The 14,015-nt window shown below is 42.4% G+C and overlaps 1 protein-coding gene across 17 annotated transcripts in view; it reads left to right on the plus strand.

The window, feature by feature from the left end:
• INPP4A (inositol polyphosphate-4-phosphatase type I A) overlaps window positions 1-14,015 on the plus strand; it is a 198,048-nt gene that overhangs the window by 113,118 nt on the left and 70,915 nt on the right. For 13 of the 17 annotated variants that reach the window (XM_074991839.1, XM_074991868.1, XM_074991882.1 and 10 more), the window contains exons 3-6: window positions 5,415-5,482; window positions 6,869-7,037; window positions 7,214-7,421; window positions 13,161-13,205. In XM_074991839.1, coding sequence (XP_074847940.1) covers window positions 7,316-7,421; window positions 13,161-13,205 — 151 coding nt within the window. In that variant the 5' untranslated portion in view covers window positions 5,415-5,482; window positions 6,869-7,037; window positions 7,214-7,315. The remainder of the gene's footprint in view (window positions 1-5,414; window positions 5,483-6,868; window positions 7,038-7,213; window positions 7,422-13,160; window positions 13,206-14,015) is intronic. The other 4 variants (XM_074991797.1, XM_074991813.1, XM_074991773.1 and 1 more) reach the window with 3 other exon arrangements.

The following is a 14,015-nucleotide window of genomic DNA, read 5'->3' on the forward strand; positions in this document are numbered from 1 at the left end:
TTTTGGCACAATCCCTGGGTGACTTTTAAAGAGAATGATTGATTAGTATCTGGTTGGGCATTATTGGGATGACCTTTTTGGTTCATGGTCATCAAAACTCTTTTTGAAGAGGAGATTGTTAAGCTAAATAACAATAGATGAGGGACTCCCTTGATAATAGACAAAGGACCAATGTTGTGGTTGGAACAAAGCCTTTTGTGCCACTCAGAGTGTGCAAAAAGGCTGGAGTCTGAAGTGGGTGGGTGAGAAGTCTGTTGGTGGGGTGGTACTCTTGGCTGGGTTAAAGCTGCAGAAATGGCTTTTGCGCCTCCTGCCCCAAAGATGGCCAAAGCGTAGGTCTGAATGCTTATGTTTACAAGCCACTTGGACAGTGGCATTCAGAGGTTCATTGCAGATTGATGAAATAGACTCTGAGCATGGGCATGTTCTTCCTAAGAAGCAAACTGCCAGAGACAGTTAGCTGAAGTTACTCTTCCGTCCAAAGCCTGCTGGACAGGAGCAGCTTCTGCAGTCTCATTTGGCAGTGTGGTAATGAAGGCACTTCTGAAGACAGGTGAGAAAATTATGAAAGCTCAGGGCTCAGCTAGACCTCCCACACCCAATAACTCCTTCATGGAAATGATGATAAATTCTTTCCATGGTCACAACCATGGGCAATTTCTCAAGAGTATTTGTCCATTGGTTAGTTGGTTAGTTCACAAGTGCACGTGGAAGGTAGGGCTTTGGTAGGAATGTGGTGAGCTGCATTGATTTGGCTGGACATTGCTATTGTTAGACCATGCAGTGAGTTCTTGCACCCATCTGAAAATGGCTTCAGTGATAGTCAGTGATTATGAAATTGTCTTTTGTTTTCTTCACACATGTAAGCCAGTGACCCATTCTTCCACTGCTGCCACCCCTCCTCCAACACCGAGATGTGGCTTTGTGGCCAGGGCATATGCAATGGCATAGAAATAGAACAGAAGTTTTCAAACTTGGTATATTCCAGAGGAACTTTTGGGCAGGGCCTATTGCAGATGCCAGCCCCATGCAGTATGGCTCAGGGTGGGAGCATCCCGTCCACCCCTCAACTTACCAAGCTGTGCATGTATCTATTTTTGTAGCTCGAAGGTAGCGTTGGCCTGGTAAACCCAGGGGTGTGAGTTCAATGCTTGAGGAGGCCATTTAGGGATCTAGGGGGCACAGATGAAAAATAATTGTTAGCGATGGTGTTTGGTTCTGCCCAGAGGGCAGGGGACTGGACTCAACGGCCTCTCAATGTCCTTTCCAGCGCTATGAGGTATGTATGTGTGTATGTAATAAAGCACCCATGTCAAAGTGTTTGAAAACTGTTGAGTTTTGAGAGTTGAGAGCAAGTAGTATTTCTTATTTGGTTTTAAGATGTTTTGTATATTGAGTGCCTTTGTTTGAATTTTGATTACTCCTGTTTTCATAATTATTTACACCTGGTGTATGTATGGGGCGAGCAGGGCAGCAACTAGGAAAGAAGAGGGAGGTTCAACATGAAAAGGGATTGGCCTTTACTTTACTGATCTGCTGTTTCCTGGGGATGGTGGAGCTGTTTTCCAGAAAGTTGTGAGCTCCGAGGCAGATTAAACAGCTGGGAGTGATTTATACTTGCAAAGCTACTGAGACAAAAATGAGGATAATAATTGTAGTTTGTGATGGTCAGAATTTGGGGCAGTGCGGTAACCTTCATTTGCTCAAGGTCATTCAACTTGTTGGAAATGCAGCTCACGATTTTGGAGTTGGCCGCTTTAAATCTTAAGACTGTGGCATACAGAAAGATGCAGCCAAGCACAGAGCATTCTATGGGTGTTGTAGGGTGCCTGAAAAGGCATCTGATAAAGATCAGCTTTCTGGAGCCTGTGTATAGGGTTTGTAGGCGTAGGGAGTCAGTATTGTTTGTACGACAGGATGCAGTCGTAGTCACCGCCTTTTCTGCATGGTAAAAGCTATGTGCTGCTGATAATAGTGACAGTGGGTGCAGCTGAACTGATGAAGAACGTGGTGTGGCAGTACTGTAGACAACAGCAAACCGTATTCTGCGTCAGTTTCCACGCACAAGTCTGCGTTTGCTTGGCTGTGACTGTGACTGTGCTAAGTGTGTCATTGGGGTCATTTGGTGGGGCAACCATTTTGGACACCAGAAAGAAATGACCTGGTCTTTAGTATTATATAATTATTAATTATAATTATTATTTATATTCTGATAAAGGTTTGTGGATGATACTGCACTGGAAGGGGGCTGCAAGTGCTTTGGAGGATAGGGTTATAACTCAGAATGATCTGGTCAGACTGGAGAAAAGGTCTGAGGCAAATAGGAGGAAGTTAGATAAAGACAAATCCAAAATTCTCCACTTAGGAAAGAACAATGATTTTCACACATATAAAATGGGAAGTGACTGTCTAGGAAGGGCTACAGCAGAAAGGATCTAAAGGTCATAGAGGAGCTAAATATGAATCAACATTGTGGCACTGATGCAGAAAACCCAAGCATCCTTCTGGGATTCCTTAACCAGAAGTGTCCTCAGCAAGACATGAAAAGAAATTCTTCCACTCTGCTCTGCACTGATTAGGCCTCAACTGGAGTACTGTGTCCAGTTCTGGTCACCACATTTCAGGAAGGATGCAGAGAAATTGGAGACGGTGTAGAAGAGAGCAACAAAACCAGGTAAAGATCTAGAAAACATGACCTATGCAGGACGATTGAAAGAATTAAGCATGTTTTGTTTGGAAAAGAGAAGGCTGAAAAAGGGACATATCACAGCTTTTAAGTACCAAAAAGGTTGTTACATGGAGGAGGAAGAAAAATTTGTCCTCATTAACCTCTGATGATGGGACAAGATGCAACGGGTTTACACTGTAGCAGAGAGATTTCGGCTGGACGTTAGGAAAAACTTCCTAACTGTCAGGGTGGTTAAGCACCGGAATAAATTGCCTAGGGAGGTTGTGGAATCTCTATCATTGGAGCTATTTTAAGAGCAGGTTAGATTAAACCTCTTTCAGGGATAATTTAGGTTGGTCCTGCCATGAGGGTAGGGGACTGGACTTGATGACTTCTCAAGATCCCTTCCAGTTCTAGTGTTCTGTGATTCTATAAGCTTTAGTTTGGAAAGGGTTATGTCTCCATTGATTTGTACTTGAACAGTGCTAATAAAATTGCAACCTGTTTCTTTCCACCTAGCATCCTGTGCCTGTCCTCATTTTGACCATGTCCTTAACCATGTGTGAGTAACAAAGCCTCATTGGGGCAAATCCAGTTATCTGCATCAACCTATATGTGCATCTGTCAACTCTCAAATTCGTTTGTAGCTGACATAAGCACCATACTACAATGAGACGATAAAAACACCTCCCTGAAGAATGTTGAGGCATGGTCCACCTCCAGAGTTTAATGCAGTGCAAATGTAGACCCTGTGTGACTTATGTGGACCTGAACAGTATGCTGACAGCTGTCATGCTCCCTGTGCCAGTCACTCATTTGATTGCAATTTTAAACTCCACCGTGCAGGGGTCACGGAGATTGGAAGCCACCCTTTGAGTGTTTTTGAAATGTCTCTTCCAGATTGCGCACCTTTGAGTGAGCGAATGGATGTGCTTATCTTGTTGTGTGCAACTTTCCCAACCAAATAGGCCAAACCTGTGAACTAGACACGCACCAGCCTGGAGTTAGACATAGATCTGCTGGGTTGGGATGTGGGGAAGCTGTGTCAGTACAACAGCAGACCAGCCATGGAAAAACAGACATCTACCAGGAAATGGCATGGCTGAAGCAGACAAAGGGGTACAGCTGGGATGATCATCATCAGTTTTGTGCACAAGGGAAGGAACTTAGCTAGAGACACCCCAGGACCAGAGAGAGCAGCAATAGATCTGGTGCTGCACCCTCAGACCTGCTGCTTTTATAATGAACTGCATGTCATAGTTGGTGGGGACCCCACCAGTGCTCTGCAACCCCTCTGAATACCATGGAGGAGCACAAGACAGAGACCCATGCTGTGAACTGAGAGGAGAGGCAGAGACATAGTGGGGGACTTTGTCCATATGGGAAGCCTGGACCAGTTCAAGATTCTGTTACCATATAGCCATTCCCCGCGGATGAGTGTGGTGAAGGGGAAGCAGCCTTGGATAAATGCGTGGGTACATTTTTCATTGCAAGGTTAAACTTAAAGATTGGTGACTAGTCTGTCTGCACGTTAACAAGACCCATATTGACTTTTCATCCGTACAGGTAGTAGTATGGATACAACAAATAGAGGGGAAGAGTTGGCAACTGCTTTTCACTTACCTGTAGGACCTGCAGTGGGTGGCAGATATGGAGTACTACTTTATTAAAATAGGGGTGTCCTTTTAATTCTTGTGAGAGAATTTGTCGAAACTTTCATGGAGATAATCCGCAATCCTCTCTGAAGGGTTTCCAGGGAATGCTGCCTTATTTCTTCCTTTCTGGTTGGGCACACTCCCGTGGCACTGTGACATGGGCTGGGCTGGTGTCATTGCAATAAAAATTGGAACTACCTATGGTGCACTGCGCTTTGCATTGACACAAACACTGCTAATGATTACATGCAGCACTGACACAAGCAGCCAAGTAGCTGTGTAATACACAAACCTGGGAAGCTGTACACCCACATAACCACAGTTTGCATCAAGACGTGGTCTGCTTGGATGATAGTAAAAGCAAAAAATTTAGAGTGAATTTCTGCCAGCCCACTTTCACCACAGTGTGCCCTTCAGAGGGTGTTTAATCATGGTGAGATTTTCATCTGTCTTTTGAGTTAAAATTTTTCTAATTCCATCTTCTGCTTAGTAGGGCCATACATTTATATCCTAGAAACTGAACCACTAACAAAAACAAACCTGCAGTTATCCCATGAAATATTTCTATGTCGTTCCTTATTCTTTTTGTGATGGTTGTTGCCAGCCATTACAAAGTATTGTAGAAGTTGTGGGGTTGATTCCAAAATTCTCTAAAGAAAAGCAAAAGTTATAGGAAAACATATAAAAGAAAAAACCCACTCACATTCTTCCAGTTATATACTTAAACCTTTCTATAATATTAGACTGTTGTGTAAACATTTTAACATGTTTTTCTTCCTAATGTCCTATCCACTCGAAATACTAATCTGAACTCATTCTCCTTAGTATTAGAATGCTACTCTTCATTTCTGTTGTTTTGTGTGGAAGTAAGCTGTCTGTCAAATTTGCATTGTTTTGCTAAATCTGCTGGAAAACTTATCATGCAGCAAAGTATTTCACAAATAGGAATTGCATAGGCATTTCTTTAGTAACAATGGGATGGGATATTAGAAGTACAAATGCAATTATTTGTGGACTACCGCTTTTAAATGGTGCAAGTTTTCATAAAACTTTAGGACCATACATTTATAAATACCACTGTTTATTTTTAGATGGGGCCTTAAATCTGATTTTAAGACATGCTGAACCACAATCTCTCGCAGAAGGAAAACAGCCCTCAGTGAGTATGCTCAGTATGAAGCGTTTATCAAATATCATATTTGGTACCATTTTAAATAGAGGTTCTTCAGTTATATCTTGTTTCAATTTTGAGTATTGATCCCTTGTGAGGGTGCTAAGAGTTGCAGAGGTTTGGGCTGAAGAAGTGATGTGATCTCTTACCTACCCAAGCTGTTTCTTAACCTACTGTCACAAGAACATAATTTTTTATCCACAAAATTGAAGTATTTATATGATTTTTTTTTTATGGAACTGTGCCTCAATACCTACATGTATATCTTGTGGCAATGTTACATTCCATTGAAACTCGAGTTAATGGCATCACCATTACAGGATCATTTTATGTGCAGAAGCAGTCAGCTAAAATCGGATGCACCAAGGAAAACAAATTAGGGGGCGTGCGAGGATTTGGAAGCTGGCAGAGAGTTATGACAGATCTACTTGAGCAAATCTTGTGAAATTTGGATGATGGCCTCTTTACTACCCATAATATAAATAAGAAGATTTGGACAGCTGTCTGCCTCAGTTGCTGACTGCTGTGCTTTAGTAAGAGGATAGTCAGTTATGGTGCATGCTAAGACTCTTAATGAAGCATACAAATCTCACATCTTTTGGTTTTCCTGTTTAATCAGTTTTCCCTTTTTTCATGTGGAATTGATTTACATCACTCCTTTAATTTATAGGCACTTTCAGTTGATGCATTAATTCTTGTGTGCAAGGAAACCTATTCTGAAATGAATTAAAGGGTGGCTTGCCTCTTGGGTTTGGAAGCAGATAGTCAATTTTCCCTACTCTCCATCCACTCCAAAGTCATTTTCTTGTTTTACAGTCTAGTTATTTCCGTGCTCACAACCAGTGTCCTTAATATTTACCTCATAAGCATGTAGGGGTAAAAAAAAAAAAAAAAAAGAAAAAGCTCTGATGTTCAGAGTCCAGAACCCTTTTGGAGAAGGTATCTCAGCTCCCTTATATTTATCTTGTCTAATGTGCACTGTGAACGTTGGCATTACGTGTATATATCATGGGACTATTTTGTATCATGTGACAAGGAATTCAACGGCTTAATAGTGCAGTGTGCATGAAAATGTTTCTTCTTCCATTTTAAAATTTGCCTGCAGTTGGAATGTGAGTTGCTATAAAATGTAATGATTATTAATATTGTTAATAACTTGTCTGCTGACAAAGAGGTTTATTAATAATTAATCTTACAAATAACAGGCTACAATACTGCAATGTAAAATATTCCCTATCTGTCATCTTTTTAGGTATAGCCCTTTTAGGGGTGGTGAAATCTAAAATGGAATAGTTTGTTGACAGCTAACCACAGCATTTCCTGTCTTCTATTTATATTCTCCCTCTGGCCTTATCTATTGTCCTGTTTCTACAGAAAGAAGCCCCATCTGACAAATTTACTCTGTCCTCACGGGTTATGAGAACCACCAAACTTCATTAAAGATGTAGTAACTTAACACAGCAGCTGCTCTCTTCCCTTGTCTAATAGGTAACTCTCAACCCTGATCTCTGACAGAAAAGCCTTTTTGTTTTGTTTTGTTTTGGTAAGTTATACTTTATTTAGACAGTTTTAATTAAAAATCATACAGAAACATGAATCATATGAATGTTATCTTGAATTTTATTTAGCTTTCCATCAGAATTAATTAAGGTAATTTTAAAACTGTAGATTTACGGATGTTACAGTGAGTTGAAAATGGTCATTTTGGTCTTGTTTTAGTTATGCTTAACATGGTGATATTGGAGGAGTGACAATCTGCTGCATTCTGATAGCTTGCCACTAAGGACAAGCAGTAAGAAGAGACCTTTTCTTCATGAGAAAATGACAGCAAGAGAACACAGCCCCCGCCATGGTGCGAAATCCCGCACAGTGCAACGGGCCTCCACGATTGACATTGCCTCTGACATGCTAGGTCTTTCGTTGGCGGGTAAGTACCTTTGCATCATCTACTGTGCATATATTCTTTTCAGGCATACTTACATTCTTATTTTTTTCAAAATATTTTTGTGGTTTGTTGGAAGTTTTCATTATGTTCCTATTTATCCTCGGCACGTGCAACTGTTTTCTAGGCAAGGAGCTAGATCTGGGAGTAGAGGGAGAAGAAGGCTAGAGTAAGCTAGATTCAGAGGAAAGGTCAGAGACAAAGAGAATGGGAAGAAGAGAAGAAGCATGCATAAATTTGTGCAAACTGTTTGGGTAACCCACACGTTAGGCATTGGGTAAAATCCTGAACAGATCTTGGCTTATACTTTGACATGCTAGAGAAGTGTGTATATACTTAAGACCCAAAGAGCAATGTCATCTGGAGTCCTGTACCCCTTGACAGGGTCACCCAGGGCAGTAAGAACCCAGCACAACCCAATAGAAGATCTCAGTGGCAGAATGTGAAGATGAAGCAGGATCACCAGTCAGTGGCTGTGAAGATGGAGAAAGGCTGAAAGAGAGGATGAACTCTTGGTTATCTTCAACCTCCTTGCCACTGGATGCAGGCTTCTTTCACAGACATAACTTTTTCCCCACCCATAAAAGTCTTGCAGTTTTGGGAAAGATACAATGAGGACAGGTGAAGTGATCACCAGCAGTCCCTAGTTGCAGACTCTCATGCAGGCAGTATCTGCATGATGGTGATTGTGTGTCCTTGGACAGGAATGGTGGTGAGGGGTATTTTTGACAGCAACGGGCATGAGTGAACAGGCCTTTTTTAGAAACGACTCTGCTCACTCCTTACAGGAAACAGGCTAGAAAATGTGTCCCAAACATAGGCTGTCCCCCCATACCTGACTGGGAAACCACTCCCAGAGGGATCACTCCTAATGTAGTCCAAAAACAAAAATGTTTCTTGCAACTTGGAATGTCCGTGTCCTGCTAGATGAACCCAGAAATAAGACCTGAACATAGAACAGCAATTTTTGCCCTAGAACTCTTGAGGTACAACATCAACCTCATTGCTGTCAGTGAAACAAGACATACAAATGAAGCCCACTTGCAGGAAGAAGGCTATGGCTACACTTTCTTTTGGAAAGAAAAACCAGCAAGTGACAGCCAAATACACAGTGCTGGCCTTGCAATGAATCCTTCTAGTCAAACACCTGACTGTGTTCCCAGTTGGTCTTAACAAATGCTGTATAACCCTCCACATTCAATTGGTTAGTAAATTATTTGCCACTGTCGTCATTGCCTATGCACCTGCACTTGATTGTGAGGCACAACAGAGAGTATCCTTCTGCACTGATCTTGATAAAATTTTATCATCCGTTCCAAAACCAGATAAGATAATCCTTTTAGGGAACTTTACCACAAGAATTGTCTGAGATCCTAACTTACGGAGTAGCACATTTGGGAAGCAAGAAGTGGACAAAATCAATTCCATTGGCATTCTTCCACTCAGAAAAGGTGCAGAGTGCAACCTTATGATCATAAACACAATCTTTAGACAAAGTGACATGTACAAAACAACATGTTAATCTCCCTCTCACCCCCCAGTCAAAACATTGGCATCTCCTAAACTGTCATTATCAGAACACAGGATGTCCAGGTCACCCATGTCATGAGAGAAGCTAATGATTGCTGGACTAACCACCACCTTGTGATGTCAGTCATGTCCATCAGAGTTGTGTTGAAATGTAGAAGGGAGTCCAAATCACACAGATTGCAGTACAACAGCCAAAGATTTCAGTGCTCAGAGCATCAAGTCAACTTTAAAATACCCCTCTATGATAAACTAGCCATATGTACACGTGGAAATGGCAAACCAAGTCTTGAAGAAGACTGGGAAGCTTTAGAGCAAACCATCCACAAGGCTTACAGTGAATCCATTGTCCTTACTACCCACTGCCATCGGGACTAGTTTGACAACAACATTGAGATTATAGCCCATTGGGACTAGGAGAGAGAAGCTTTCTGTAACCAGCAAATCCAACCACTGTCCAGTCAGAAGCAGAGCTTTTTCCATCATCCCAAAGATGAAGGTCAAAGGAGAATCTGAGAAATCCAAAAAAAAGTGGTGGGAGCACAAAGCAAAAGAAATCCAAACAATTGCCAACAGACATGATAGGTAAAGCTTTTTTTATTTGAGACAAAGACAGTCTCTGGACCTCTGAGATCTAAGGAGAGTAGTACCCTTTAAAAGGTAACAAATCCATCAAGGAGCAGTGAAAGAAAATGGCCAAAAGCTTCTAAATTGAGAAGTGACTGTGACTGATGACACAATCAACTCCATCCCTTGCGCCGATCTGGAACACTCTGGCCAACCCACTGATACCTGAGGAGGTTTGTGAAGCAATTTAAACAAATGAAGAACACTACAGCAACAGGTCTGGATGGCATACCATGGAAGTACTGAAAGTGTGGGGAGAAACACTGACTAACAAGCTCCACTTGCTGCTCCTTAAAATACGGAGCACTGAAGAAATCTCTGCTGACTTAAGTAATGCTGACATCATCACCATTTTTGAAAAGGGACACAGGTACAACTGTGGCAACTCTTGAGGCATTGCCCTCCTTTCCATTGCTTGGAAGATCCTTGCTAGAATCCTACTGAATCATCGGCTCTCTCTTGCAGGGGAGGTACTTCCAGAATCCTAGTGCCACTTTAGACCATCATGAGGCATCACCCACATGATTTTTGCAACCAGGAAGAACCAGGAAAATGTCAAGAACAACATCTGGAGCTGTAAATGGCCTTTATCAAACTAATCAAAGCCTTCAACTTTGTCAACCCTGAGGCTCTGTGGAAAACCAAATCAAAGTTTGGCTGCCCAAGCAAATTTATCACCATTGTAAGACTTCTGCAGGACCAGATGATGCCCTTTATCCCTTGCAGTGGCCTTGCCTCTGAGGCCTTTGTCATCCCACCTGTTGTAAAACAAGGCTGTGTACTGGCACCTACACTTTTGTCCATTTTCTTAGCAGCTCTGAAAACATTAATCCAAGACAATCTACCACCAGGCATTGGCATCCAATACTGGACTGAGAGCACCCTCTTCAACCTTTCTTGTTTCCGGTCCACAACTAAAGTAATATCAGCAACAATAACCAAACTCCCGTTCGTAGATGATTGTATTGTAGTTCCAAACTCAAACAAAATCTACCAACAGCCCTTGATTGCTTCCTGAAGCTTATAAAAAGCTCAGGCTAACTCTGAACATGAGGAAAACAAAAGTTTTCTCCACCAGCCAGTCCCTAGTCGAGCATTGTATCCAGCAAGGCAGATCTATGCAGACAAAGAAGAACTGGAAAATGTGGAATACTTTGCCTGCTGTGGCAGCTGTCTGGCAAAGAGGGCAGGCATAGAAGCCATGATTCAGCTCAGAATCTGCAGTGCCAGCCTAGCCTTTGTTGAAGCCCTGGTGAGACAGTCTGACAATCTCATCATCAGAGCACACAGACTAATCTCAATTCTCCTGTACTGCACTGAGACTTGGGAGATCTGTAGAAGGCACCTGAAAAACCTGGCACGCTGGCACCAGCACTTTCTTCAGAAGATCCTCAACGTGAAGGGAGGGGATCATTGCATTAATGTCAGTGTCCTCACAGACGCTAACATCTTCAGTGTTGAGTTCCTGGTAATCCAGCAGCTGCTGAGGTGGAGTGGGCACTCTGCGTGCATGCCTGATACATACTTACCAAAACAAGTAGCGTATGGCCCCTTTTCCAAAGGAAATGTGGAGGCCTAAAGAGATACTCCAAAGACTCCTCAAGATAAACATCAAGAAGTGTGGCATTGACACAACACATCGAGAGTCAGCAGCCCAGGACAGGGATGATTGGTGGACGCTTGCCAGAGAGGAAACATCCACTTTTGAGGAAAACTGCCTTGGCGTAGCCAAAGACAACTGTTGTGCCACAACAGTGACCCAGCCCTATCTTTCAATGCTACCACCGTCTGCCAACAAACCTGAGACCCAAGGACCCACCAAAAATGTTACCTGTGAAAGAGATCATCCTCAACCTTTAGAGAGCACCAGTGGAGATTCTCAACAACTTTTAAGTGATTTAAGGCCTAGACAGCACTTCTGTGTAATCCCAATCTGACTATGTTGGTTAGGGATGTGATATTTTTAACTGATGTGGGCTACGTCTACACGTGCACCCAACTTCGAAATAGCTTATTTCGATGTTGCGACATCGAAATAGGCTATTTCGATGAATAACGTCTACACGTCCTCCAGGGCTGGCAACGTCGATGTTCAACTTCGACGTTGCTCAGCCCAACATCGAAATAGGCACAGCGAGGGAACGTCTACACGCCAAAGTAGCACACATCGAAATAAGGGAGCCATGCACAGCTGCAGACAGGGTCACGGGGCGGACTCAACAGCAAGTCGCTCCCTTAAAGGGCCCCTCCCAGACACACTTTCATTAAACAGTGCAAGATACACAGAGCCAACAACTAGTTGCAGACCCTGTATATGCAGCACGGACCCTCAGCTGCAGCAGCAGCAGCCAGAAGCCCTGGGCTAAGGGCTGCTGCCCACGGTGACCACAGAGCCCCGCAAGGGCTGGAGAGAGAGTATCTCTCAACCCCCCAGCTGATGGCCGCCATGGAGGACCCCTCTATTTCGATGTTGCGGGACGCGGATCGTCTACACGTCCCTACTTCGATGTTGAACGTCGAAGTAGGGCGCTATTCCCATCCCCTCATGGGGTTAGCGACTTCGACGTCTCGCCGCCTAACGTCGATTTCAACTTCGAAATAGCGCCCAACACGTGTAGACGTGACGGGCGCTATTTCGAAGTTACTGCCGCTACTTCGAAGTAGCGTGCACGTGTAGACGCAGCTCTGGTGATACTGGTACAAGCACTAGCATATAAGCAGTTAACCGTTATATACCTGCTTTATAGTAGTATAGTTCACTCCTCTTCCTGAGAGAGGATATTTATACTGGTATAAGCACCTTCGTACCTGTGTACAAGATGAACCTCTCTAATCTGGAATTCTCTCGTCTGGCAATATCTGTAATCTGGCGTGGTTTTAGTGAGCCAGATGACCACCTATCATGGGTGTGGTCAAGTTTCCTGCAGTCCCATAAAGTTTGTTTCCAGCTACCAGTCCTGATTCTCAGTGTTCTGTGTTGTTATTTAGTTGTAATTTATTCCTAAATGTCTTCTCGGAGCCCAGTAAGCAGTGGAAGTGTTGGTAATGTACTAGAAAATATTGCCCTCCCATGGCCTCGCAAATTCCTCTCATTCAGCAGTGGACAGGTCCCGAGGGTGCTGGATTAGAGTGGTTCAACCTGTAACTGCTTCAATCCTAGGGGAGTTAAGCCATTTTAACTATGTGGACATGGTTAAAATGATTCACTTTCTAGCATAGACAAGATGATCTCTTTGATTTAGATGACTTTCAATGAGAATTAGGATTCTAAGTATTTGATGCTTTTGAAAATGGGATTTAGGCTCCTAAACCACTTAAGGATTTAAAAAAAACATAAAAATTAGTTTAATAGTTATCAAACAGTGTATCTGTTTGAATGTGAGGGTTTGTAGATGTTGACTGTGTAACAGGCAAGTATTTTACAATAGATTTTACAATATAATAGGTCAGCATAAAATGTTCTGTAGATGTAACTTCTTCTCTAAAGTGTTTCCCCTCTGCAACTGTAACTTCAAGACTTGCATGAGAACTATGGAGAACTGATCGGGTACTAATTTTTCTGCTCTACAGGAAACATCCAGGATCCAGATGAGCCAATTTTAGAGTTCAGCTTAGGTCAGTACTTTTTGTGACTCTTTAAGACAGCTTTTGGTTTTAATGGGATTTACTGTTGAATATTTTTAACATTGTTGATATGGAAAGGGCTACCATATAAATAAGTGTTGAGAGGGGTAGACGCTTGCATTTGCAAGGAGCTTTCTGCAAAAGAGTCTTGACAGATAGCATGGTACTCTGTAGTCTCAATTTTTAGCACCTCAAACCTTTGAGAAAATTGCACACTTGCATAAATGGATGAGTAATATTTTAGGACTTTGTTTTCCAGTGGTTAGTCATTGCCAGTGATAAACTCTTTCCTGTAGTCCTATGGTTAATATAAGTCCCAGAAGTGTCCTGATTTCTAATATGGCTAAAAATGTGGCTGGTTGAATGACTTTAGGCAAGACATTTGGCTTCTTTATGTATCGGTTAACCCAACAGGGAAGACTAGAAGAAACACGGCTTGTTCTAATTCAAATGTTCCATTTGTAGAGCACATTCCTGGCTGAGCAGCTATCTTACAGAACATTGAGAGCTTTATGACCCAATAGTTGTTTTGCAACTAAATGAAAGTTGGAAGCCAATAATAAGTGTGTTTAATAATGGATCTGAATCTTCTTTTGCCATTCCACAGAAGGCAAATGACTTATTTTTGTTACGTCTTCAGTTCCTGTCTGGTAGCGGACCAAAGAAAACACAGAAGTATTCAACACTACAGTGCTATCTAGGTTACATCAAGACTTTGTTGATGGCTATACAGCTAATCCACCAAACTTTACTCATAACTTGGACTGCAGAGGAGTGGGAAACCTAGGCATAATTATATAT

Source organism: Carettochelys insculpta, chromosome 1, assembly GCF_033958435.1.
Source record: "Carettochelys insculpta isolate YL-2023 chromosome 1, ASM3395843v1, whole genome shotgun sequence".
NCBI lineage: Eukaryota > Metazoa > Chordata > Testudines > Carettochelyidae > Carettochelys > Carettochelys insculpta.